Raw genomic sequence first — 27,215 nt, 5'->3', positions numbered from 1 at the left:
CAACGTTGCATTAAATTGTCATTATTTACAAAATCATGCAAAGTTGGCACTTTTAATGGACTTTTAATGCAACTTTTAAAGCAACTTTGCAATAAAAGTGTCATTATTTACCGAATGACACTTCATGACAACTGCCATAGACTTTCATAAGGACTCATTCAAGTTCATGACAGTTGTTATGTCATGTTTATGACAGTGTCATGTCAGTCTCATGCACACCCCTTCAAATAAAGTGTTACCTTTTTTCTTCTTTTGATTGCCTTTTTTTACTCAGAACGGACGAGACGATTCGCTCCTGTCAAATGCCTTGATGACACCTCCTAGGTCCAGCACATTTCTGGACACCAGCTTGCACAAAGATGTTTTTGGAGCTATCTCGGGCACAAGTAAGTTAAGAAAACAAAAAAAAAAGAACACAAAAAGAAACATTATTTAATTGATTCAGGGGTCCTACCCAGTTTAAAAGTGTCTAGAATTTACTTTTATTGTTTCCAGGTTTTGAATTGGTATAAAAAATATTTTATTGATAATTTTTCTCTCTTTAATTTTCATAAATGTCTTGTGACAGTAAATAAGTATGTTGTGTTTTTTTTTATTTTATTCAAATGATATTCTTTCTTTGTTGTTATCATATTATGTAAGGAGTTAATATTGTACATAGTAGTAATGACTGAATTGTCATTTAAAAAGGAACTATTTTACTCCCCTTTTTAGACTGATAAAGGAGCCATCATCTTGACCAAAATTTAAAGCAATTTTAAATGCAAGTTCAGTTGAAATATAGGAACAAATGTTTACAAACTTTGCTTTATAGAGTCTGTTCACGAAATGTTAGTCCTTACTCCAAGTATTACTGATATTTTAAACCAGAAGCCATAAAAAAAAAAAAAAACGTTCCATAATCAAATTCAGGATCTCGTTTCAGCCTTATGAGTTCTCCAGGTTTTTCAGACCAAACTTAATGAGAACAAATTGCTATTAAAGAAGTTGAAAGTTAATAATCCTGTAAACAAATAATTGCTAAAACTCCCGGGTAAAGTAGGATTATTGAGCTTATGTAGAATTTTTAAGATAAATAAGATAATGTGCAGGAACTTTAAATGATTCCTGATAACAGCAAATGCCTGTCTTTTATTTTTTATTTTCCCCCCTTCAGCTTCCCCTCATGCAGCGTCCACCCCTAACGTGAACTCTATGCGCCACACCGACTCTCGTGGCTCCCTCATCAGCACAGAATCAGTCAACAGCCTCCATGAGAGGAACCATGACAAAACCAATTCTCTTGACAAGGTATTCTACTTAATTCAATCTTTTTAAGGCATCCGTCATTTACTGCATTGCACTTTGCTGAAGTTTCACATACTTCCCAGGTTTAAAAAATAAAAAAAAACCTGACAGAGAAAGTGTTTGTTAACTCTACCCTCAACATCCTGCCTTCGCTGTTCGATCCGTCACAGCAAATGGAGAAGTTTGTGTGGAGACATTCTGTCTGCCTGCCTCTCTTTGTGGGAACTGAGGACATGGTGTGTTCTGTTCTCACCAAGCGAGCCACCGTAGACCTCGCCCTGCTCACCGTCCCCTGCATCCCAGAAATCCACCTGCAGCCCATCAGATCTCTTCAAGTATAATTCTTCTTCACACCTCCAAGGAGTGTCCCATCTGGGAATGTTGGCGTGTGTCTCGAATGTCCTACTTCCCTCAAGCTGTAGCTGTTTCCTTGCCAGAGGATTTTCTGACTTTCATGTTTGTTCTTGTGGTGTATAGTTGGTCTGTTGCATCATAAAGTTTGCTTTATTGCCCTATGTCCTTTTTCCCTAGTTTCCTACAGAGCTTTAAAGCCTGAAATTAAAACTTTCCAGATCTGTAAACGTGTTAGGAGAAAAGCTGGGCATGTAGTTTTCAGATCTTATTCATTCCTCAAATTTCTAAAAAACAAAAATGCAGGGATGTTTTTATTATCATTAATTAATATTGATTTATGATATATTTACAGATATAAGCAGTTTGAAGTGGTCCAGAAAATGACCCTGTGTTTTTTTTTTTGTTGTTGTTGTTGTTTTTTTTTCTTTTATAGTTTCGGGAACTGACTGGCCGATTTAACATCCACATTACTTTGCCTTCGTCTGACTGTAACATCGACCTCGTTCTTCTCAAGTGACAAGTTAAAACTGCAGGAAGCTGCTCCAGTTGAATCATGCTGTCCATGAAGTCACCCACCTCCAGTTTTAGTCTAGACTGAATGCTGGCAAAGGGACATGTGTGGCATTATTTCCCAACCATGTCTGTGGTACAGCTGTTTTTAACCGCTATGGTTAAGTTTGCTGTCTGCTCTCTACCTCGTCTGGGAGTATGGTGTTTGCTTAAAGCCACAATTCCCAGTAAAAACATGAACTATTCTTGCCAATGATACTGTTTCTGCAAGTTAACAGCTTTCCCCCTGGCAGTGAGTGCATATGCCCTAATTACACCATAACCGTTTAGTAAAAGAGATAGAAATTAATTTTTCCATGTCTAATGCAGCATGTGTTGCCATCGAATGCTGGCACTGACTTTATGAGTGCAAAAAAATGGTTGCGGTAAGACAACAGTTTACATGGAAACTGAATTAGTCTGCGAGACATAGAGGCTGAAATTCAGTGCGGTTTAAGTGGTGATGTGTTGATGACCTAAAACTGCCCCAGCCTCACTTGCTCAACCTACTTTACTGTCTGAACTCCATCTTTATCAGATTCAGACCACAACAAACAGACTTTAGTGCATCTTGCTAAACTTGCCAAGTGTGATGCTTACTCTGTACGCCTAAAGCCCAAGAAATCTGTTAACCGTTACTGGGCCAGAAATTTCTCCAAATTTCATGTTATCTTGATACCAAAAAAAAATGCATTTTCATGTTTTTTGCTAACAAATGAAAATTTCCTGTATCTCATTCTGGATTAAAGAAAAAATATCCATTTAAATTTTGATCAGTCAAGGTGAATTATTTTGACCTATAGATTGATTACATTCAATCTAGATCAAATATAACACTGAGTAAGACGTATAAGATACCAGCTCAAGCATTAGCCAGCTTCTATGGACAGTTATATTTGCACTGTACAATACAGGGGGTGGGCACATTGTTTTACTTGGTAGAAGAGCAATATAAGCCATATTTGTGACACAAATGGCAGATGTACTGTTTTTTTAGGTTTGCACCACCTCATGACACTGTGCCACCTGGGGCAAAGAGCAATTTCTCTCATGTGAAAAGCCACTACTCCATAATTGTCTAGTTTGGCTTGTCTTGATATATTTAAATAGAGAAATGAGCAAATCTGTGAAAAAGAATATTGATTATTTGTCTGGCACCACTTAAACACTCCTTGTTTTCTTGTCTCAGAACCAGCCTGCCTCGACCCTGGGAAGCGCCTTGATGCGATGTGATAAACTGGACCAGGCAGAGATCAAAAGCCTCCTCATGTGTTTCTTACATGTGCTTAAAAGCATGTCTGAAGGTAAAACGAGAAGCCCTACTCTGCGTTTTAAATACACGAACAAACAAGCTGTCTCACCGGTTTCGGTATTTTCTTTCCCTCCAGATGCTCTGTTCACATACTGGAACAAGGCTTCACCTGCTGAACTGATGGACTTCTTTATCTTAATTGAGTAAGAGAGGCTTGTCTTGATTGTTAAAACACGTTGGAGTTGTAAGTGCTTATAAAATGTGTGATGGTTGATTTTTCTCTTCCTTTCTTCAGAGTCTGCCTCCATCAGTTCAGATACATGGGGAAAAGATACATTGCAAGGTAATGTAAAGTGTTCTTGCTTTTTGGTACCTCATTATTATGAAAGAGAAAGGTGTTAGTTTGTTTCTTTACAAATAATAATGTAGAGTAGCAGACACTCATCACTGGCATACATTTTTAAATAATTTGGAGCTTGTGCTTAGAGCAGCTTCACTGATACTGAAGATTGAGAACTAGGCATCAAAGTTTAAATTCATTGTGAATTCTGTGCTCACACAAAGTTCACAAAATTATACATGCAGACATCCCTACTAAATGTTTTAGAAAAGCATCACAGGTCCTGGCGTAATTCTGTCTGGATATTTGATCACTCTTCTGATCAAAAACGGTCAAACGCATTGATAGCACAGTTCAGAAACAGGGCTGTGATTTTGTGTTTCTGCAGTCAATAACTCACAAACAAATGCTGTTCTAAAAAAATAATAATAAAATAAAAAAACATACCAATTATTATATAAATAAACTAGTTGAATAACTTTACCTTATTGTTGGACAGATTCTGTTAACTGATCTACTCATGAAAACAAATATAAGGAAAAAAATGGTTTAAATAGCAATGCTATTGGTGCAATTATTTTTGGTGCTTTTTGTAAATATCAATTAGATTTTATCTTAGTTGCAATAAAATTACGATCCTCTTCATGATGCAACATGTTCATGCTATAGAAAATAAATAGAAACAATTCCAGCCTGGACAAAACATCTCAGACAAATCACGGAAAGTTCCAAATTAACATGAGATTTATGCCTATGATGAGTGGATGTACACTTCTGTGTCACTGATTATCCAGGTTCAAGTCTGAAGTCAAATATTACGTTTGTAAAGTCTAAGTACTTGCAGGATTCAGATGTATCTGAACACTCCTTCATTCTCTTCTCTTCATATTTGGGTGTTTTGGCCTCCATTCTCAGAGGCCTTCACTCTCTCTAACCTGCCATCACTGTTTCTATCTCTATTCACTCAAACGCTGACAAGTTTAACATACTGATATAAAAGCTGGCTCCTGCCCTCTACCTGCTTGGGTAAGCTAAAGGGGGAAATCATTTCCTCAGACTGACTGCATGATACTTTTCATTGCAGTGCTGTGACATTTCTTTGGTTTTCCACCTTCGCCGCCTCTCGTTCTCTCATGCATGGCTTAAGCTTTAACTTGCTGTGTTTTAATGCTGTAACATGTTTCACCCTTGGCTGCATGTTAAACATGCACTCATGGTCACAATTTTGACTTCCTGGCACATTTGAGTGCTGCTTACACCTCTCGGGTGTGTAAAAATGACAAATATTCACCATGACCTGCTCCACGAACCCTGGTCCCGCTGGCTTTTCCAGCTGTGCGTCTAATTTATCCTGTTTCCTCATCAGGAACCAGGAAGGGGCAGGACCCGTAGCACATGAGCGGAAGTCTCAGACTCTGCCTGTGTCCCGTAACAGGGCGGGAATGATGCATGCCCGCTTACAGCAGCTCAGCAGCCTGGATAACTCATACACTTTTAACTACAGTAAGTGCCATCAACCATGCTCTACCAGAAGACCCTCCTCTTACTCGTCATCTCATTTAGTCTGACCCCCATGCTTCTCATTATCTTCCTCATCATCCTCTGTCAAACTCGATCAGACTTCTAGCAGAAAAACATTTCAGGAAAATATCTCTAAACTCTTTTAGAGCTGGGTAAAGGCAGCTTTATGTTAATCAAAGGGGAGTAAGGTGGGTATTTTTATGAAAAGGCATCATTTAATACAGTTTCTTTGTGTTTTCAGTGTAAGAAAGATTTCAAGTATACTTGGAATATCTGTAGAACATGGTAAGAATGTGACAGGTTGCCAGGATATTTGTTGCTTACTTCATTTTTAAAAAATAAATAAATAAAGCATGCCTATTTTAACTTCAAGTTTAGCTCTCTAAATCTTCTCATCCTCTGCACAGCTCATCTGCTTTTGACATTTTGGAAAAGAAATCCATTAAAAAAATGTGAAGAGTTTCATTCCAAACTGGATGCTGTTTGAGGAAACTGTTCAGTTTTCCTAAAAATAATAATAATAAAAAAACGTAAATAATTGTGGACCCCCTTTTTGTACCATTTCCCTCTTATGCACTTCCACATCAGACTTCTAGGCTATCCATTTTGCAGCAACGTTGCTCCATAGTTGAGACCTGCTTTTGGTAGAAATAACGTATTGGAGTCGTATAGCCATTTAAATCATTAGTAAAACACACACACAAAAAAATCACTTCAAATTGTCTGTTGTCAAAGCGTAAAAACATCCTGTGACAGATTATATTTTGTACCCAGAAGAGTTGAGTAAAAAATTGCAAAATGGCAAGCAGCTGGTCTGACTGGAAATAAAATCCATTATGACAGTTTGTAGGCATAAACATGAATAAATATTTTATTTTCACTGACAATGCTGGGAGTATGTTCTCTTAGCTTTCTAAATGTAGAGGTCGGTAATCAATACTTCAAACCTAACAATTTCCAGGAGACTCAGGGTTTTGGGGAGCCAGGGTTGTATTTAAGGGCTAACCGACCCTTGTTTAACCAGAGCAAGAGGTTTGTTTGCATTTTTGGCACAAAGTGGAGCTTGTTCTCAGGGCCAGGGCTTCCCCATGTCCCCTCAAACGTGCTGGTCTGTGGAGAAATCACGTATCATAGTTTACGAAACTATGATATGTGCTGCTAGACATGTATGCTGTCTAGCAGCATTTTCTTCTATCTTCTATTAAACCTCACAGCTTTTTTAAGGGCTTAGCTTGCAGATGATTTAATTGATTTGTTTTGATTGCAATTTTTCCACCACTAGTCAATAAAACATCCCCTCAGATGCCGATGCCCCTTCACCAAATTGTCACTGATGTTCTGATAAAACGAAGCCATGTGTTGAAATTGAAATACTCTATTGTTCCAGAGGGGCAATTACTTTCCAGCAGTCTATAAATTATTTACACACAACCATGAACACTGACATGAAGGGCATAAAAACAAAATGTACAAAATTATATCAGGACTCCAAATAATACAATTCATCCAGAGTAATTAAAAAAAAAAACTCAACAATAAAAGACCTCAAGTTGTGGGTTGATCTTGCCTTTTTGGGCACAAGTAAACATTATTCCTGATGTTAGAGTCCTGAACTCGGTGCACAGAGGATACCAAGCTCCTTTAGGTAGCGATATTTCCCTGCTAGTGACTGAAGACCCGATTAAGGTCTCTTAAAATACCACCAACAATGTTTGTGAAGACCTGAGCTGTTCTCATCGACCTCTCTTTATTAACCTATTCCTGCTAAGGTTGCCAATCCATTCCAAAAGTTAAAATGGATTCCTTTAAAGGAAAAATAAACTATTCCCAAAAGAGATGGATCAGCATTACAACCATTTTATTTACCAAAAAATAGAAAAACAGCCTCTGGATGGCCTTCTAAGAGATGGAATCGTTGTTAACTTCATAAGTTATCTTATTGCCCAGAATGCTGGACAAATTCTTATGCTGTCTACCATTATTATGTCTTGGTACAATCATAGGCTGATTTCTTTAAAAATCAATCACCATTTTTTTTTTTTTTTTAGTTTCCAAAAGGATGAGTTGTTGCACCATGAATTGGGCTAGTCTACACAATCATCTTCCTTGTCCTTCAAGAGTTTAACGATTACAGTCGTCTGCAAATTCAATGATGAACTTTCACTCGTTTTGGCTCTGACACACATCAGCATAAACACACATCCCTCAGGTGAACCCATTGAGAATGCCATTGGCTTTGAAAAAGTGCTGTCACCACATGTTCTCTGTGAACCAATGAAAACACAGACTGTGTGTTTTCCTTGCCTGATGAGCAATTTTGCACTGCAAAGAATAAGAATTTTTGGCTTTCGCTTGGAATGAAACTTTTATGTTAAACATCATTAAAGAAAACTTCAATCGTTTTAAGCATCAGCTTTGCCTTATATAGATAACCTCTGATGTAAACAGCATTTCTTGGCAGAGTTTAATGAAGAACATGGAAGCGCTACAGCATTTGTGTTTCTTTTCAGCCTACAGTCACTCCGATGCGGATGTGTTGAACCAGTCGCTGCTGGAGGCCAACATCGCCACTGAAGTGTGTCTAACAGTCCTGGACACTCTCAGCATCTTCATCATGGGCTTTAAGGTATCAGATCAAAACACCTGCCGGACGCCATGGCCAGAATTATCTGCATTATCTGAATTAGCGGGTCATTCCTTGCTTCCACGCAGACACAGCTCTGCTCTGACCACGGCCACAGCCCGCTGATGAAGAAGGTGTTTGAAGTCCATCTCTGCTTCCTGCGCATCAATCAGTCTGAAACAGCCCTGAAGCAGGTCTTCACATCACTGCGCACTTTTATCTACAAGGTCTGAAGAACGTTTGGTGCCCTACGGAATGATGGTTTGTTTGTTTTGACCAGAAAGTCATGGCAGAGGGTAAACCGGTCTTGCCTTCTTTCCGCAGTTCCCGTGCACATTTTTTGAAGGCCGCGCAGATATGTGCGCGGCCTTCTGCTACGAGATCCTGAAATGCTGCAACTCCAAGCTGAGCTCCATTCGTAGCGATGCGGCCCACCTGCTGTATTTTCTCATGAAGAGCAACTTTGACTACACAGGTCGCAAGTCCTTTGTCAGAACACACCTGCAGGTGAGACGGCTTTTCTGTCGACCTGAATTATCTACATTAAACCTTTTTGTCTTGATTTCAATCTATAGCTTTGCACGCATGTTTTATATATTCCTTGCTGCAACTAAGCTGCAATTCGATCTCCCTACATGCTGATTTAATAAAAGATGCTTCTCACAGCTGATTTCCATAGGTTGTGTGTCATGTTTTTTCAGAACTCTTATGTTTTGTAAAGCTCAACTGTTGCTTTGTTCTTATAATCATGTGTTTCTGCTTCAGGTGGTGATTGCTGTCAGTCAGTTGATTGCTGATGTGATCGGCATTGGAAGCACCCGCTTCCAGCATTCTCTGTCAATAATCAACAATTGTGCCAACAGTGACAGAACTATCAAGGTGAGGAGGTTCATAGCAAAAAGGATCAAATTAAGCCTTATGATACCTTGAAAAGTGTTCATACCCCTACAACTTTTACACCACAAAATTCAGTGCGTTTTATTGGCATTTTGTGCTAAACAGCTAACAGAGTACAGCGTAAATTATAATAATAATACATCAAATGTATAAAGAGCTTTTTACGACACACAAAGACGCTTAGAGCGGAAATGGAAATGATCTACATATCAAGACATTTAACAAAAAATAATCTTAAAAGTGCAATGTGTATTTATGCTCAGCATTCCTACATCAGCACCACATGTCATAAAGTAGACTAGAAATATCCATTTATTGTCCCAAAGTGGGGAAATGTAGCTGCTCTAGAAGCAAGTTAAAGTGAAAATTACATTCACAAGGATTTGTCTGAACTCCATCCCCCTCAACAGCACACAGCTTTCCCGTCAGATGTGAAGGACTTGACGAAACGCATCAGGACCGTTTTGATGGCCACAGCTCAAATGAAGGAGCACGAGAGAGATCCAGAAATGCTAGTGGACCTGCAGTACAGCCTTGCCAAGTCGTACGCCAGCACGCCCGAGCTGCGAAAGACCTGGCTGGACAGCATGGCCCGGATCCATGTGAAGAATGGAGACCTATCAGAGGTCTGTGATAACACTCCTGTCCGTTTGTGTGGTTCTTTGGGCTGGATTGTGCTATTACGATGGATAATTTAGCATTCAACAGACTTGCATCAAAGTGGGTGTTTTATGTAGTTCAGCTGCTTTATACTGATTCCTTCGATGTACGGTTAAATGTGGTGATAAATCATCGGTATCCCCTTTGCGATTTTGATTGTCATTTTTAATGTTTTGGTTCCCAGGCGGCCATGTGCTATGTTCATGTTGCAGCCCTCGTGGCAGAATACCTCCGGAGAAAAGGTGCTACAGTTGTTTCTGATGAAAATGCCTTTGATCCAGTTCTTTAATTTGTCATTAGAAAGTTTCTACCTATATTATATTAACGTCTCTCCTCCTGTCTTATGTAGGAATGTTCAAGCAGGGCTGTTCAGCTTTCCGAGTTGTAACCCCAAACATTGATGAAGAAGCCGCAATGATGGAGGATGTTGGGATGCAGGATGTGCATTTTAATGAAGTAAAACTATTTTCTTCTTACTGTGTGTATTTTGTGTCTATTGTTATCTAGTGAAGATTAATGAGTTCAGAGGAAATCTGAAATATATCCAAGTTATCTAAAAAAGGTTTAAAAAAAATAACTAAATTTGATTTATACCTTATTGCATATGCTGATTAAATTCAGTAATTTGCAATTTAGCAGGAATGAACACAGATATAAAATGAAGATCGCTGCATATTTTTGTGCCATTTGAATCCAAGTGAGCTAATCCACTGGACATAAAAAAAATGGCACAAATTGCCAGCAATCAGGTTTAGTTTGATGTCCTAGACCAGGAGTCTGCAAGCTGGGGAATGGAGCCACATGTAGTTTCACTGTGACTCTTAATAACTTTGGCCAAAATTGCTATAAAAAAATAAATAAATAAAAAAAAAAAAGATTTTTTTTTTTTTCAATTTTTTCACCTTTATTTATACAGGTAAATGGTAATGACACACAAGGTCTTATTTTCAAGACTTGAGAAATAAAGAAATAAAGAAACAATAATGAAATTATATTTTGTTCTATTTTATTTAATTATTTATACTTTACGAGTTAGAACTACAATAAGCAGTGATAATATGGAGTGTTTACTTAGGTATGAATGGACCATTACTAATTTGTCATATAGTTTCTCTTATTTAAGAAATAATGATGCCATTTTCTTAAAGTTGCTAAAGTGTTGCAGGGTCAGTATAATATCATGTTTTGCATAACCAATTACTTTTGGTTTAATGTCTTATGTTACCTATATTTTCTTTGTGGTCAACAATGTTCGAAATGTTTTGTTTTTTTCTATGACATTATTACATTATCACAATATTGGGGTATTAAAAATAGGTAGAAAAGTTTTTGCATCTGCAGTACAAATCAAATGTTCATCTTAAAGACTCTTCAGCTCTTGGGATGAATTCCACTGCTTGGGCTTCATCTACTTTAAGTTTGTCTGTAGATTTCAGAGCTACAACTATGAATAGTTACTTTTGCTTTCGTAGGAGAATCATACAAAGTCTGAAGATTGATTTTGAAATCAATATTATTGTGCTTGTCTGTCTATTCCTAATAGCTTGGTTCGGAAGCACTCCATTCCTTTTCTGGTCCTCATGACCAGCCTGTACTTGTGTCTCCTCAAACCCCTTTAACTAAGCTCTCAATGCATTATTTTCTTTCCATTTGTCGTCCACTCAGGACGTTCTAATGGAGCTTTTGGAGGAGTGTGCAGACGGCCTGTGGAAAGCAGAGCGCTATGAGCTCATCTCAGACATCTATAAACTCATAATCCCAATTTATGAGAAGCGCAGGGACTTTGAGGTACACTGTCTCTTTATTACGGGTCCAATCTCCTAACCAGATTGAATTAGTCTTCATTTTACTTGGCTTCCAGCCTGCTCTACAACTCTGCTGCCTCCCTTTATGCAGAAACTGGCCCACCTGTATGACACCCTGCATCGTGCATACAGCAAAGTGACGGAGGTGATGCATACAGGCAAGAGGCTGCTGGGGACGTACTTCAGAGTGGCTTTCTTCGGCCAGGTAGGGTCAGCCTTCAGACTGCAGTAACACAATCTGTCCACTAGGGTTTAAGGTTTGGCGTTCTTTTCCAAACAAGCATATTGCGTGTGTGACTGTAAATTATTAAAACTTGACTGAAGAGCACAAGTCGGCAAGCTGCTGAATATATTTTAAGAGCACGACTGCATGCAGCAACATTTTATGACCCAACTTCTCTGTTTTTTTTTTTTTTTTATCCTCTTTGAAGGCAGCGGTAAGTCATACAGGAGACCTTCCTGATTTTGTCCAAACAGTCGTAGTCTGTGGTGTTTGTGCTGCTTTAATTCATTTGCACTTGTCAAACACAGCTTGCTGCTTCAAATTTCACAATGTGCTATTCTGTGTCACCTCATATTATTGTGGGGTTTTTTTCTTACATCAGCTGAGAGTTTGCTCATAGGTTGTTGTTTTTTCCTGTTGAAAGATTAATCTATGATAGGTAAAAAGCCAAGCAAATTTTTAAAAATATATATTTGGTAATTTTAGAGGTGACTCAAAACAGCTCAGCTTTAATAGAGCATCTCTTCTTCAGTAAACATATATTTCAGTATTTCCTGCTTTTTGATGCATGGGCTTAAGCAAATATTTAAGATAAACACACTAAACATTTTTTTTGTTATTTTCAAGAGTCTATGGTACAGATTACTCATCCACTTTGCCATTTAACTTTTAAAAGAAACAAAAGTGAAGTCAGCTGGTCTAAGCTGATTAATTGATTAATTCATTTTCACTATGAGGATGAGGGGCAGCCCTGTGTTACTCCATGCACTATATGGTTGCAGAAACCTTCACTGACATCTCATTAAAAGCATGATGTGACAGGAAATTGAAGTTGTAATTGTTTAAAGTCTTATTATGCCCATAAACTGATAATGTATTCCTTTTCTTTCAAATCTTCAGAACAAATAAAAATGAATGTTGGTGTATTTGTCTGCAGTGTAGCCCTCATGTTGAGGTTTCTTCCTGTTACATCATCTTAATAACACAGAGTACTTGTGTTGCAAACTTTGCACGGAAAGCAAGTTAAGGTTTGACTGCTAGCTCCGTTTCTCTGGTACGCTGTCAACACCCTACATTTGTTTAGCATTGCAACCAACCAGCTAAATTTGTGATTGGTGAACATTCCACTCAGACGGAGCATTCCTTTGCAAAAATGATGAAAATTTTTCCAGACAAGTTTTGGAGTAACAACACCAACTTAACTACATTGCAATGTCTTATAAATCAACTACATAACACAAAAATGTGATGATGATGTAACACTTGAGGCGAATTTCTTTTCACTAGAACAAAAGCAACCGAAATAAGATGGTTGAGTTGGCACAGAATGACTAACAACCAGCACTGCTAATCTCTGTTTAAAGGACATGTTGCATGGCACTCGTTCACTTCTGCACTCATTTCAGCATTTCTGCGTGTATTGCAATTGCAAATTTAGTTCGTGGGGTTTCAGTTCTGACCGTGTTCGTCGACTTTAGTGATATTTTCTGAGTGTGTTTACCCTCCAGCTGTGTTCTTTGAATAATAAGAACAGTTGCCTTTTCCGGTTAATGTGCTCACGGTTATTGTAGTTTTTGAATAACAATGATTTTATTCTTTTGTGTTGTCCACACTCCTGTAGCAGTACCAGTTTACTGATTCAGAGGCGGAGGTAAATTAGTCTGAGAGCTGCAGTGTGTTTTAGGCTGCTTCAGTGTTGTGCTCCTTCACTAATGCAATCTGCAGTGCGGTTTCATGTGCAGTGGTGATGTTTTAAGCCCCTTAACTCCTCCTGTGCGCCACAATCAGTTTTGTAGCGATCAGAGTAGGAAGCCCCTTGTACAAAGCTAATCACAGGGTTTAGATCCCGCTGTATAAACGCATGGCTTCACCCTTCATTTCACAGGACTTTTAACTTGTAGTGTGCTATTATGGCATCCATACCTCCTTTAGATATAAAACTAATAAACTAACACAAGTGTTTTTTTTTTCCTCTAGTTGCTATTCTTGGAGCTTAGATAGTATGTTGTGTATTTAGGACTGCTCAGATCAGAGCTTAGTCTTTTAATCAGTGTCAGAATGCCTCCCACTCACTATTTATTCTTGGTTTGATGTGCTTCCCTTGTTAGTAGATTAATCCAGCGTTTGTGCTTATTTCAGCTGACTTTTCAGAGCGTTTCATCTTTTTTAGGGTTTCTTTGAGGATGAAGATGGTAAGGAGTACATCTACAAGGAGCCCAAGTTCACGCCCCTGTCTGAGATCTCCCAGAGGCTCCTGAAGCTTTACTCTGACAAGTTTGGACAGGAGAACGTGAAGATGATTCAGGATTCTGGACGGGTGAGGTCATCTGCATTTATCTTTTGAAAAAAAAAAAAAAAAAAGAAAGTTCCACCACTCAGTGGATCCCTAAATGAAACAGAGTGAAAAGGTCTTTTTTTTTTTTTCATTTTGATGCAGTTTATGAACAGAAACAAAAAACAAAAACAACATTTGACCTGGAGATTGCTGATTCACTTAATTTGTTGGCAGTTTGATTGGTGCTGCATTGTAGCAGGAGTTCATGTCTTGAGATGACGTGCTTCCTCTACAGATTAACCCCAAAGACCTGGACTCCAAGTACGCGTATATCCAAGTGACCCACGTGACTCCGTACCTGGATGAGAAAGAGCTGGCCGACAGAAAGACAGAATTCGAAAGGAGCCACAACATCCGGCGATTTGTGTTCGAAATGCCTTTCACAATATCTGGCAAAAAGCAAGGTGGAGTGGAGGAGCAGTGCAAACGCAGGACGATACTCACCAGTAAGCTGCTCTCGCTTCATTTACGTATTAGCGGTAATTCATTAAAACAATTGTTTTAGTTTGTTTCTTTAAAAAAAATCTGTTTCTCAAGCAATACCTTCTGAGAGCATAATGACCTATAAACTTTATTAGAAAATGCATTTTACTGGGATTTTACGTGATAGACCAAAACAGGAAATCGATATGCGGAGGAAAAATCTGAAACTGTGGCACACAATGTTTTTTATTACCTTTTACGCTCAAACCTCCTACAACCGAGTTTATCCAGTTGGTTTCAGAAGTGCAGTAATCAGTAAATAGAGACCATCTGCATGTGAGTTAATCTCAGTATAAATCCAGCTGTTCTGCGAAGGCCTTGGGAGTTTGTTAGACAGCGAACAACATCATGAAGACGGAGGAACACAGCAAACCGGTCAGAGAAACAGATGTGTTTTGCTTCGAACATCTCAGAGATGTAAGACTCATCATCTGAAAATAAATTTTAAAAAGCCGTTGCGTCACATTTCGGCTCACACGAGTCCGTTTATTAAGACTGAGCACATTTCTCATTAGTCAATCACTGATTGCATCCGTCAGCAGAATGTCTCTGTTTATGAATAGAAGATCTTGATTAGCTTTTGAACTTGTCAGCCGTTTGAGATGTACACTTCCTAATCCCTATCACAGCTGTATTGCTTTATGGTGCAAGAGATACAAAAGTTCAGCCATGTCATCTTATCTACAACTATGTGTGAGCTTTTATTTGATGAGCAGTCTCCACTTAGACGGACACTCGGCTGTAGAACTGTGAAGCTTGATCATTTAGCTTCAATTCAAGCTTTTTCGCCTCTTTGTGTGCTTCCTGCAGCAACACACTGTTTTCCCTACGTGAAGAAGCGTATCGCAGTGATGTACCAACACCACACCGACCTGAGCCCCATCGAGGTGGCCATCGACGAAATGAGCAAAAAAGTGGCCGAGATCAACCAGCTGTGCTCCTCCAGCGACGTGGACATGATCCGTCTGCAGCTCAAGCTGCAGGGCAGCATCAGTGTCCAGGTGCCCACTCTGAGTCCTGCCAAAGCACAAACGCACACCGGTAAAACTTAGAGTATAATATGATGAGGAAATTTATGCTCTCTCCATGACAGGTGAATGCAGGACCGCTTGCATATGCCAGAGCTTTTCTGGATGACTCGAGCGCCAAGAAGTATCCAGATAACAAGGTCAAGCAGCTCAAAGAGGTCTTCAGGTGAGGCGTAAGGGGGTCTGACAACCTTGAGGTAATCTCTCTTGAACACGTGCTTACAACGTTTTTCTAAGCAGGCATTTTGTGGAGGCCTGTGGCCACGGCTTGGGCATTAACGAGCGACTGATCAAAGAGGACCAGCAGGAGTACCACGATGAGATGAAAGCAAACTACAGAGACTTGACCAGAGAGTTGTCCATCATCATGCACGAGCAGGTAAGCTCGGCGATGCTGCTGCTCCTACAGCTGCTGTTTTTTTTTTGTTTTTTTACTGGATTTAGCATAATAATGTAACACCTTTAACCTGCCTCTGAAACGGTCTGTGGAAATCAAAGTAATCAGAGGGCCTTTTATATTGTTTTACAGAGCGATAAAGCACTCTCTGATAACAACATTCTCTGTTTTTTTTTTCTTCGTGCTGACATGAGCAGATTTGATGGTAATGCAAGAAACATCAGAATGCAAAATATTGAGTTAATTGTTGGTCTTGCTAGACAAACACCATTTGGATTTAAGGTGTTAACTTAGTAAAAGTCCTGCCTTTAAAGTAGTTTAAAAAAAAAAAGCCCAGGTCCAACACTTGATCCCGAGGCTCAGAGCTATCAGATCATAAACCGCTTGCTTTTATCTTTCAACACCTGCAGTAAACATGAAATCAACCTCACATAAATTATTCTAACACATGAAGCAAATTTCTACTTCATGTGCATAACTTGAGCTGTCTGAGCAATTATTTTCACTATAAATTGACTGATTTATAAACAATACTGTCTGTCCTATAAAAGGGAGACAATAACCAAAAAAATTAACCTGTGGATGAAAGTATATCAATTAGTTTTTGTCCAACTCAACCCCCCCCCCACTGCTCAAAGTGCTAGCTAGACCAACAGTCACTATTTGGCTTTTGTTATTTTTGGCTTGCTGACGTACTTTCTTGCATGCGTGTGCGGAATGTTTGGATGCATGTACAGTATGTGTTGCTGTGTAAATATGCGTATAAATCTGTGTTCCTAATTTTTTTTTTCATTAGAGATGCATGAAGCAAGTATGGTTTATTTCTAATATCTAATAATTTTAGCAGACATGTTTCTTTTTTTTAATCTAATATAGAAAATCTAATGTAGAAAAATGATTCCAACTTTTTTTCTATCGCTCACATTTTGAGTGGCCAATAGTTGCTTCTGTTATGAGCATATGTGAAGTCATCCAGTGTGAGTGAGAAGTTCAACAAGCAGTTTAAAAAAGCAGTGAATACATCAATTAATTACTAACAAAAGTTTAGATTAAAAATGTTATATTTTGAACAGCAGGCACCCCAATGAAAACCGATTTCGGTCCTAGAGGTGCCTGATCAATTGAACAAACAATTTTTTGACGCCCAAAAATCTGATTGCTCCCTGCATCCTGATAAATCTGTTATTTCTCATTATACTTTTTTTTTATTATCAACTAAAAAAAAATGCTTGTTGGAAGTAACTGCCAGATTTTAGTCCCACATTTTTTCATCTCTGGGTTTTGATATGAGACATTTATAATTTGACATTCATTCATATCAATTGCATATATGCAAACAAAAATGCTGAAAAACTTGTTCTCTTCCTGTGCACAAACATAACATGACACGAACACACAAAAAGGTGCTGCATCCAATACAATTTACATTTTTTTACTATTAGCCTCATTGTAAATGATGGAAAAGATTCAAAACAAGGAGACCCCAAGTTTTGAATCTGTTGGCTTTTATTATGAGCTTTCCGTTTTGATTTAGTTGTCGCTTTTCCTACCAAGATCGTTCCCGTGGAAGACGGCATGAAGAGTGTGCTCCCCGACTCGCTTCACATCTTCAACGCCATCAGTGGCACGCCGACCTCCGTCACCATCCAGGGCATCCCGCACTCAGCCTCGGTGATATAATCCAGTTCTGGATGTGAGCACTGCATGCTCGCCACTGAGGCCAGCTTGCATCTGTCAGCTTATTGCTTGGAAGATGCTGGGACCGTCGATAACGCTCACTCTCTGTGTTGCGCTCTGGTCCACTCAGTCAAGCACGATTTGTGACTCTGTGCTCAGGGTGTTGCGTGTGAGAGGCTAGGCCCGATGAGAAAAGTAACACCATAGCAGAGACTTTCATCCGGGAAAAAAAAAAAACACTTTTTGATGAAATGTATGTTTCACCTGTTTCTACCTAAAGACTGAACACTGTTTCTATGGAGACATTCCTGTTGGGATTTTTAAACTATGCATGCCACTACATCACCCTGCCCCGACAGCCCCCAGTTGTTGTTTTTTTCTTTCTTTTTTTATCATGTTTAGTGTTTTTATGTACAGTATTCCACTTTTATAAGCCACTGTATTGATGTCTTGATAAATATATGCTGCAAACATTGACGCTTCTCTGTCTGGACATAAAGTTACATTTTCAGAAAAGGCTTTTTTTTTTTTTTTTGCAAAACTCCTTTGTATTAATGTTAGATTAAATCTGTTTTTATTAGGAGTTTTTTTATATATATATATGTATTTAAAGCCATTGCAAACAAAAAGTATATTCCAAGTTGTTTATTGATGTACATACAAAGGACTGTGTGCAATATTTGCAAAGCATCTTGCTGGGTGGAGATCAAACACTGTAATGATTTATATTCACCTTTTTGCCAAAGCGATGAGGTGTGGGGGAAAGACACTATGCCTACTGTGGAAGAAATATGAAGCTTATACTATTTTATGTTTTTCTTTTTTTATTGTTTAAGAAAAATGTCTTATATTTGAGCAGCATTTTTTAATATTTAACACAAGCCACTGTTCTGCTGTAAACAGAGATATTCCCTAATGCTTATCTTTTAAATAAAAGCACTCATTTCTTTGCATATGTCTTTATTATTATTGTTGTTGTTGTTGTTGTTTTTTTACAATATTCTTATTCAACTCCAGCTACAAAGCCCATGCTTTTTATGATGCAATGCTCTAACAATCTTCCAAGGGCCTTTGGAAGAGCAACAGGCCCACAGCATCACAAATCTGTCACCATACTTAACATTGCTCTTGAAGTAATTTCTCACATTCTTTCTCTGTTTTACACTACAAACACTGAGGATTTTTTTTTCTGCTCGTTCTTCTTCTGAAGATTAAAGTTAGTCTCAACTAACTAAAGCAACTTGTCCATATTAAAACTCTAGTATAATTTAGTAGACACCACACCCTTACATTTGTGGTTGCTGGACAAAAATGGTGTCTTCCTGGCATTCCTCCCAGACATTTCAGGCATGCAGAAATGTTTTGACCCTGCAAACTCTGGATGTCGATAGGCAACTTTCTTTACAGCACAACTTTTAGTCCTCTTGTCACTTCCAAATGTAGCCTGAACGCCTGTTGATGTTTATTCACCAACTTGAGGTGTAATGTTGTTTTCTTTGTTTTTGACAAGGCAGCTTTTTCCCTCTCACTTTTCAACCACAGTTTGACTGTTATATTAATACTTAAGTGATTCGGTTTTAACATAAACTTGTCCATGCTCAGCTTAGTTGGATTCTGGGTAAGAGCCATTTTACACAAATTGACATTTATTAAAGTCATTTCCTGACTTGTGGAGGTCAGAATGCATCTACCTTATTGGAAAGTATGTCACATATTTGTTATACCTGGGGGGAAAAAAGGAATATAATAGCAGTTAAAATTTCAGAGATACTTTGATTATCTTAAATTAATTGACAAAAAATCTAAGCAATATTTCGTTACAGCAATAAATAAATAAAATTCTTTAAGGCTTGTCGCACATATTTGCGAGCACTAACCAGTGAAATCTCAGGGTACGAATATGCTAGGTGCTTTATCAGCTGCAGCTCATGTTCCCACCCTATTGCAAAAACAAACCAGTCAGCAGTGCAAAAGACAGCGTAAGGCTAACGAGGAGCAATATAACATGAAGCATTCCCACTCCCACCTGCCAGGAGAAAAAGATAAAGTATTGTGGGCTTGTGGAACAAATCTCAAAGGAATACCAAGGTGCAAGAGAAAGCAAGCAGCAGCCTCATTTAAACATGACTGGTAAGATTAGAGACAAATAGTACATGTAATTCAGAAGAATGTGTAGATGTTTTACTGACAAGTCAAAGTAAAGTTGATCAGTTTTACACATTTCATATTTGTTTGTAGCTAAAGTAGATTTTTGTACCCACAGAAAAAGATGACCTCAAAAAGGAAAGCAAGGGCAGAGGAAAGGTAAAGTGGTGGTATTACTGTATATGATGACTTTCAAACTGACTGAGCCTTTTTAGAAGTCAAGCATTAAAAATCTTAGTTGTAATGCTGGCCTTTGGATACACAGTGTATTAAAAATTGCATGTGATTTTTAGTTATCTTTGCCATTAGAATGGCATTTTATTCGTGGATTTAACAGATAAGAGTGCAACTGACTTTTTGTATGATTACAAAAATAAGAGTCGAATATTTAACCTTGTTTTATTGGCATAAAATATACTAACGCAAATTGCAATGCAATTAAAAAAAAATCACTATCAGTATCATTTGAATTAACAGTTTATAATTTAAGATTTAATGTTGCAGTCTCTGTACAAAATATTTTTTGTGTTGACTGATCCGTTTGTATCTTCACTAAGTTTGTCTTAGCTTTGCTGAAGGGATTACGCTACATTTGTTTTGTATCTCCTGAACAGTGTAAAGAAGTGTTTGGCTACCCCATCAGCATCTTTTTCATTATAGTAAATGAGTTCTGTGAGAGGTTCTCCTACTATGGAATGCGAGGTGAGTTTTCTGGGAAGCAACACACCAAACTACATGACAAGACTTTGCAATTACTTTACTTTTGAAAAGTAAAAAAGACTGCCGATAGATGGGGGTGAGAGACCTTTCGATTTCAATTTTTGTCTTTTCTAAAAAAAAAAAAAAATTAAAAAAAATTGACTACTGTGATTCTGCACATTTAATTATTTTTAGGCAGATAAAAACATAAAAAAAAGACAAATCATTTTCAATTTTTAATTGGAGAGAAAGACTTATGTCACACAAGTAGTTCCAGTTTGAACATAAAGTTTGAACTATAGTACTACAACCCATTTATTCGTAACATTATCTTTCTTATTTTGCCTGTCTTTTTCACCCGACAAGGTTTTTTGTTTTAAATCCTGTTACGGCTATCCTTTAACTCAAGTTTGTGATTTGAACCTATTATTATGGAATACAATAAGTTGATATATTTACAATTGTGCTGTAGAAAAAGGTATTATTGCCTCTCCACAGCTGTCCTGGTGCTGTACTTTAAGTACTTTTTGCGATGGGACGATGACTTGGCCATCTCCATCTACCACACCTTTGTTGCTTTCTGCTACCTAACCCCCATTCTTGGGGCCATTATAGCCGACTCCTGGCTTGGGAAGTTCAAGTGAGTTGGGGTTCAATTTTAATGATTTCACTGTGCTATATTAATACTTCAGTGATTCAGTCTAAGAAGCACAATCTGAACTTGTTTTTTTTTTTTTTGTTTTTTTTTTCAATAAGGCACTTTTACATCTACATCTTGTATTACTTCCACCATTCTTCATCATGTCTCTCGCAGGACGATCATCTACCTGTCGATTGTTTACGCAATCGGTCAGGTGGCGATGGCTGTCAGCGCGATCCATGACATCACTGACTCAGACAGAGACGGGTCTCCAGACAATCTCACCTTTCACGTGTAGGTTTACATGTTTCTACATGGATGAATAAATTCTTGTTAGTGTACCAGCCGCCTCATGCGCTCATTCTTTCCCCTCACATTCAGCGTGCTCTCCATGGCGGGTCTCCTGCTCATCGCTCTTGGTACTGGTGGTATCAAACCTTGTGTGGCTGCCTTCGGTGGAGATCAATTTGGAGATAATCAGGTTGGAAAAAAAAAAAAAAACACGTGTACATCTCCTATCTAAGATTTCAAATGCTTGCTCTTTATCGTCAGCTTCCACTCTAAACGGGCAGTTCAAACATCCATAGTTCAAATATTTTATTGCTTGTGATTTCCTCCACTCTGCTTTATCTGCTATCTGTTGTCATCCTGCAAACAAAGTTGAGCTGTTAATGATAAAGTCATAATGTGTGCTTATTTTGGCAGCTTTAATCTTTATGCATTAAATAGAAGGAAAGCCACAGCCAATAACAGATATCAGCAGCAGAAGAAACTGTCTGTAAATTAGTCTAATATGCTATTTTAGGAGCAACAATCTGCTTCACCGGATATTACTTATGGCTAATCAAGGAAACTATCTGAGACCAGCACATGTTGCTGTGGCTGTACATGATACCACTGCCTGTCAATCAGCTACCCACAGACCTAAAAGGCTGGTCAATCAATGTCTGTGTGCTGTGGGATTAATTACAAGCCGTGCATTTGGTTGTGACCTGGTTAGCAATGGGTTGTGGTCGGGAATTTCGACAAATGTCAAAGCAAAATTGTCATGTTTGAAGAACAGCTTAGCAATTAAAACCTGACGTACGTGTCAATGTCTCCACCATCAGTTTTAAAGAGGCACAGAAGGAAAAGCAAGCCGCAGCCTTCCTTTCAGCCTATTCATACATAAATAGTTCAAATCATGCTTACAGGTCAAACTAAATTATTGATGAAAGAAACCTGATTTGGATAAACAATGACCAAAGAAATGGTAGAGGTAGAAGTGAGGAGAGGACACAGATAAGTACAATTCAATATTAACACCAGTAAAGCAGTTTTGCTTTATAAAAAAAATTGACTTTAATCTCACAAATAATAATATTAGAATTGCGGTTCTTTATATCGGTCCTCAATAACAAACACTTACTGTGGTTTTCATGCAGGACAAGCAAAGAAGAACGTTCTTTTCAGTTTTCTATCTCTGCATCAACGGTGGAAGTCTTTTGTCAACCATCATAACTCCCATCCTCAGAGGTACATGTTGCACACATTTAATGGCCAAAAAGTGGCAATAAAAATTGATAAGGTACTTTAAATTTGATCTTAACAAATATCTTTTTGTTTCCTTTAACAGCTCAGGATTGTGGTATTCACAGTAAGAGCAAGTGCTACTCTCTTGCTTTCGGAGTGCCTGCAGCCCTGATGGCGGTTTCTCTCGGTATGACTATTGAATCTTGGGATCTATGTGCTTCCCACGAAATTGATTAATGCACCCTGAAAATGTGCATATTCTCCAACAGTGGTGTTTATCCTGGGGAGTGGTATGTACTACAAAACTAAACCAGAGGGGAATATCATGCTCAAGGTGTCTAAATGCATCGGGGTAAGTCTGTTTGCCTGTTTAAATATTCACATAACTTCCACTGACTTCTAAGAGCCATTTTCTCTCTAATTTCAGTTTGCAATTAAAAACCGGTACAGACACAGAAGCAGAAAATATCCAAAGAAGGAGCACTGGATGGACTGGGCAGAGGAAAAATATGACGTACGTTTTTGATTTCTTTGATTGCACCAAGGTGTTCCTCTCTAGTAATTGTTCATTTCCAATTTGCTGCAGAAACTCCTCATTGCTCAAATCAAAATAGCACTGAGGGTTCTCCTCTTGTACATCCCGCTGCCCATGTTCTGGACCCTTTTTGATCAAAAGGTATGTATTCGAATCATAACCTCTCAACACTGCACAATGTCCTTGAAGCAGAAGTGTTGCTGAATTTTTACGCCTCTGTTAAAGGGCTCCAGGTGGACACTACAAGCCACCACAATGGATGGGAATTTTGTAAGTTTGGTGAATGAAGTAGCATCCTTGTTTCATAGTTCTGAATAGCAGTGCATTTATGTTGTTGCATCTTTTTATTTTATTTTATTTTTTTCTCTGCAGGGGTCAATCGTCATACAGCCCGATCAGATGCAGGTTAGTAAAAAAAAAGTGCACAGTGAAGACACAAACTTATTTACTGCCCTCTGCAGGACAGAATGCTCATTGTGCTATTTGTTTCTTAAAGACAATCAACCCCATCCTGATTCTGACTCTGGTTCCCATTATGGACAGCCTGGTATTCCCTCTGATTAAAAAGTGTGGTCTGCACTTTACGTAAGTGAGGTGGCATATTTTGTTTTTTGCCAGTTGTCACCTTATTGTATCTTTTGACAGTTTTTCTATCAGAAACAAAGTTCTTAGTTGAACAAAAAAATAAATAAATCTAAATCCACCTGGGCTATGAAGACTTTAGAGCATAGCTGTAGATAATTGTTTACATTTTCTCCTGTCACGTGTGCAAATTATACAAATAAATACTAAAACTTCATTTCAATTCAACAGACCTCTGAAGAAAATGACTGTTGGGATGATTCTAGCAGCTCTTGCTTTTGTCTGTGCAGCTGTGATCCAGCTTCAAATCGACGTAAGTTGAGGACAAGTTGTCATTTTGTCTCTTCCTAGGACAAATGCAATTCTTAAAACACACAACAAATGCTAAAGGCTAACTACTTTAACCTGACATCCAGAAAACCTTGCCTGTCTTCCCATCGGCATCCCAGAGTCAGTTGAAGTTTCTTAACATGGGAAATACTCCGATTACTGTTCAGTTTCCAGAAAATCAGCTAAATCTTGCAGCAGCTCAGGTATGTATCATTTAAATAAAACATAATTTTTTTTCTTTAAATTAAAATTAATACTCAGTACTTTCTGCACGCTACTTGTGATATTTTTTCCAGAGTGAAAAAATGTTACATCTGTTTTATTCTTTTGCAGGCCAGTGAAGAATACTTCAAATTTGAAAGTGATCAAATTACGGTTTTAATCGGCAATCCTCCAGTATCAAAAAGTGTTTCCCTAACCAAAGGGCAGCGACAAACACTTCTTATTCCCTCAGCAATCAATGATGAATGGCAACTGGTGAGAGACTTACACAAAGTACTGTGAATTAAAGTTACACCATCCCATGTATAATTGTTGAATTAAGAAGCATTTATTACTAAATTTCTTCAGGCTTCTGATCTGATTTACAAGCCACAAGAAGGAAACAATGAAATCCGGTATGTTTAACAAGTCATTCTTAATATTCTTTAACAGTTTCATAGTTTGTTGAACAAAAAAAAATTAATATTAATTGTGACAGCTGGTAAATTTTTGTTTAGGTCAAATAGCATCAGTCCTGTTTAAATTGTTAAAACAGCTTTTTATAGATTTGGTAGTAGCTGTTCTTCAAACATTCTTCATAATTTTTATCCCATTTTAGATTCATAAATGGAATGAGTACCCCAGTGACAGTCTCGTCAGCTGCAGGCCATTATGGTGAAATTGAACCGTTGCATTATTCAAACTACTCCGAGATAAAAAATGGAAGGTGAGAGTCGTTGTCCATCCTTTTCAGACATTTTGTTACTACAATGTTTGCCTTAGGTGCACATGTAAGCAATGGTTTGTTGAATATTTTCCTATGGTTTATGAAGGGCCACATTCACCTTGCAGAGCGGGTCAGAGTCATGTGAATACAGCAAGGATTTTGGATTTGGAGGCTCATACACTTTCTTCATCCCCAGCACATTAACATTTGGACCAAACGTGAGTCTTAAGCTTAGTGATTTATGTTTTAAATGTTAATATTCTTTAGAAAGTGCCTGCTTTAAAAAAAAAAAGGGGGGGGGGGAGGACCAGCTAATTTTATTATTGTGTATAACTGTTGAAGACTGATTATTTTTTATTTTTTTTACTCTACACGACAAAATATGTTTTTGTACCATGTCTTTTCCCTGCATATCCAGTTGCCTTTCAAACACATTCATTCTTGTTATTAAATATTTTGTCACATTACAACCACAATCTTCACTGTGTTTTATTAGGGTTTGGGATGTGATATAAAGTGACGCATACTTGTGAAATAGAAACGTAATGAAACATGCAAAGAGTAGCATGCATTTGTATTCAGCCTCTTTTACTGTTATACTCTAAAAAATGGGAAAATCCACTGTAAGTGACTGTTTTACAAACGCCTCTTCATCCACCAGTGAACAATTTAATTTCACTGCAAACACAGCTATTCTGTGAAGGCTTCAGATGTTGAATATGACTACATGTGGCATATTTTTCTCTTAACTGTGTTTATTGATTGGTCTATTTCAGTGTCAAGAATCTATAACTGAGTCAGTGGACATTAAGCCGAACTCGGTGCACATGGCCCTTCAGATCCCACAGTACTTCCTCATCACCGCTGGTGAAGTCATGTTTTCTGTTACTGGCCTGGAGTTCTCCTATTCACAGGTAATTTGTCCAGAACAAAACTAAACAATCTTTACATAATATTGTCTGTATATTCCTATCTGTGAACACAGTGTGGGACAACATTCTGATCAGGCATTACTTTATGAAAACGGTTGCAAGAGGCTTTCAATAAATTTCATATAAATGATTAAAATTATTATAAATATATTAAACTGCTGCAAGAATTTAGAGGTGAATTATGTAAGTAAATCTCTGATTATTTCAGGTTTTTTTTTAATTGTGTTTTCATTTTTAAATATCCCCTTCTCGTCAACAAGGCACCCAGTAACATGAAGTCAGTGCTGCAGGCGGGCTGGTTGTTGACCAATGCCGTTGGAAACTTTATCGTCCTCATTGTGGCAGAGATTGCAAAACTTCCCAAACAGGTAAAAAAAATAAAATAAAACAAAACATACAATACCAACAACTTATGATATCCACAAATATTTTTCAATGTTTCCAATGACATTTCTCTCTCTCTTTGTTACCTTAAAGTGGACAGAGTATATCCTGTTTGCCTCTCTGCTGGTGGCGGTGTCCATCATCTTCTCCATTATGGCGAGTTTTTACACTTATATCGACCCCACAGCGATCGAGGCCGAGTTCAAGAAGAAAGTTCACGATGATGAAGATGATGAAGATGATAAGAAAAAGGAGCTGCAGAAATCAAAAGAGATGGAGAAGAGAGATTCAGTTAGCAGTGACGATGAAGACAAGAAATATGTTCAAACCAGCATGTGAACTACAGCTATCAGGAAATTAATCTATGGTGTTGACATAAAAGTAAGAATTTACAGTAGGTGTTAATTTGAGTTATGTTTATACTGTAATGCACAAAGGATGCTATAAGGTAACAAAGTCAGGCATGTGAAAAATGTATTGTGCAAAAAAAACCTACAAATTAATTGATCTGTCAATTTGCTAAATATCTGAGTGCAACAGAATGTGTCTTTAAGTCCAAGTTAAATCAACATGATTACAAAATATTACTTCTTCCTTGTTTTTTTTTCTTTTCTTTTTTTGCTACTTTTATTGAAAATATGTACCCATAGTATTGGAATCATGATAACGCTTTACTTAAAAGTATCATGTTTTGCAATCTCTTAATATGAGATAATGGTCCTTCCTTTAGCTAATATAAGAAGTTGGTTTTGAAACAAAGTCAGTCTCCTTTCTTTTATTCATGTTCATTTGGAGTGACTGAGATTCACTTAAGGATGACAGAAAAAAGAGATTCTCCAATATCTGGGACACTTGCACAGTGAAACGCAGCTCTATCCCTAGAGTGTTTCTTTCCTCTCTTGTTTCATATTTTATTTCATTAAAATGTGTTTACAAAATTTGTAAGAAATAAGAGTGTAGCCATGGTATTCAGGATTTATCAATAATGCTGCATTTCCTGGCTTTTTTACTTAAGTTTTTTTTATGTTTTTCTTTGGTTTGTATTTTTTATGTTTGCTGTTGTGATGAAATGTAATAAATATATTTAGAAAATATTG

At 37.8% G+C, this 27,215-nt stretch overlaps 2 protein-coding genes across 4 annotated transcripts in view; both read left to right on the top strand.

The window, feature by feature from the left end:
• The window catches only part of LOC106926436 (dedicator of cytokinesis protein 9), a 90,194-nt gene extending 71,810 nt beyond the window's left edge, over positions 1 to 18,384 (top strand). For 2 of the 3 annotated variants that reach the window (XM_088001122.1, XM_015001367.2), the window contains 21 exons: positions 275 to 386; positions 1,157 to 1,290; positions 3,380 to 3,494; positions 3,579 to 3,645; positions 3,738 to 3,785; positions 5,149 to 5,285; positions 7,814 to 7,929; positions 8,016 to 8,153; positions 8,251 to 8,433; positions 8,692 to 8,805; positions 9,234 to 9,449; positions 9,668 to 9,725; positions 9,833 to 9,939; positions 11,149 to 11,271; positions 11,380 to 11,493; positions 13,682 to 13,828; positions 14,082 to 14,292; positions 15,140 to 15,330; positions 15,423 to 15,523; positions 15,598 to 15,736; positions 17,309 to 18,384. In XM_088001122.1, the coding sequence (XP_087857248.1) occupies positions 275 to 386; positions 1,157 to 1,290; positions 3,380 to 3,494; positions 3,579 to 3,645; positions 3,738 to 3,785; positions 5,149 to 5,285; positions 7,814 to 7,929; positions 8,016 to 8,153; positions 8,251 to 8,433; positions 8,692 to 8,805; positions 9,234 to 9,449; positions 9,668 to 9,725; positions 9,833 to 9,939; positions 11,149 to 11,271; positions 11,380 to 11,493; positions 13,682 to 13,828; positions 14,082 to 14,292; positions 15,140 to 15,330; positions 15,423 to 15,523; positions 15,598 to 15,736; positions 17,309 to 17,434 (2,697 nt within the window). In that variant the 3' untranslated portion in view covers positions 17,435 to 18,384. Of the gene's footprint in view, positions 1 to 274; positions 387 to 1,156; positions 1,291 to 1,457; positions 1,623 to 3,379; positions 3,495 to 3,578; positions 3,646 to 3,737; positions 3,786 to 5,148; positions 5,286 to 7,813; positions 7,930 to 8,015; positions 8,154 to 8,250; positions 8,434 to 8,691; positions 8,806 to 9,233; positions 9,450 to 9,667; positions 9,726 to 9,832; positions 9,940 to 11,148; positions 11,272 to 11,379; positions 11,494 to 13,681; positions 13,829 to 14,081; positions 14,293 to 15,139; positions 15,331 to 15,422; positions 15,524 to 15,597; positions 15,737 to 17,308 lie in introns of all 3 variants that reach the window. The other variant, XM_088001123.1, reaches the window with a different exon arrangement.
• Positions 18,385 to 21,089: 2,705 nt separating this feature from the next.
• Positions 21,090 to 27,215, top strand: slc15a1a (solute carrier family 15 member 1a). Its single transcript, XM_015001373.2, has 19 exons — positions 21,090 to 21,209; positions 21,297 to 21,396; positions 22,340 to 22,430; positions 22,531 to 22,614; positions 22,697 to 22,779; positions 22,855 to 22,941; positions 23,014 to 23,103; positions 23,188 to 23,232; positions 23,335 to 23,367; positions 23,459 to 23,547; positions 23,776 to 23,857; positions 23,961 to 24,077; positions 24,208 to 24,351; positions 24,445 to 24,491; positions 24,695 to 24,802; positions 24,909 to 25,020; positions 25,579 to 25,716; positions 25,995 to 26,102; positions 26,212 to 27,215. Exons 1-19 carry the CDS (start codon positions 21,136 to 21,138, stop codon positions 26,455 to 26,457), a joined length of 1,878 nt encoding a protein of 625 aa, XP_014856859.2. The 5' UTR covers positions 21,090 to 21,135; the 3' UTR covers positions 26,458 to 27,215.

The sequence above is a fragment of the Poecilia mexicana genome, unplaced genomic scaffold (genome assembly GCF_051168715.1).
Source record: "Poecilia mexicana isolate PSO_F unplaced genomic scaffold, ASM5116871v1 scaffold_2, whole genome shotgun sequence".
In the NCBI taxonomy this organism is placed as follows: Eukaryota; Metazoa; Chordata; class Actinopteri; order Cyprinodontiformes; family Poeciliidae; genus Poecilia; species Poecilia mexicana.
This window is presented reverse-complemented; position numbering and strand designations above follow the sequence as displayed.

Bases quoted from the DNA above. Each gene is read 5' to 3' on its own strand.
- slc15a1a (XM_015001373.2), top strand. From the start codon at position 21,136: ATGGCTGTCAGCGCGATCCATGACATCACTGACTCAGACAGAGACGGG. The intron at 22,780-22,854 runs GTAAGTCTGTTT...CTCTAATTTCAG, and splicing joins AGGTGTCTAAATGCATCGGG to TTTGCAATTAAAAACCGGTA. The intron at 23,548-23,775 runs GTAAGTGAGGTG...TCAATTCAACAG, and splicing joins AAGTGTGGTCTGCACTTTAC to ACCTCTGAAGAAAATGACTG.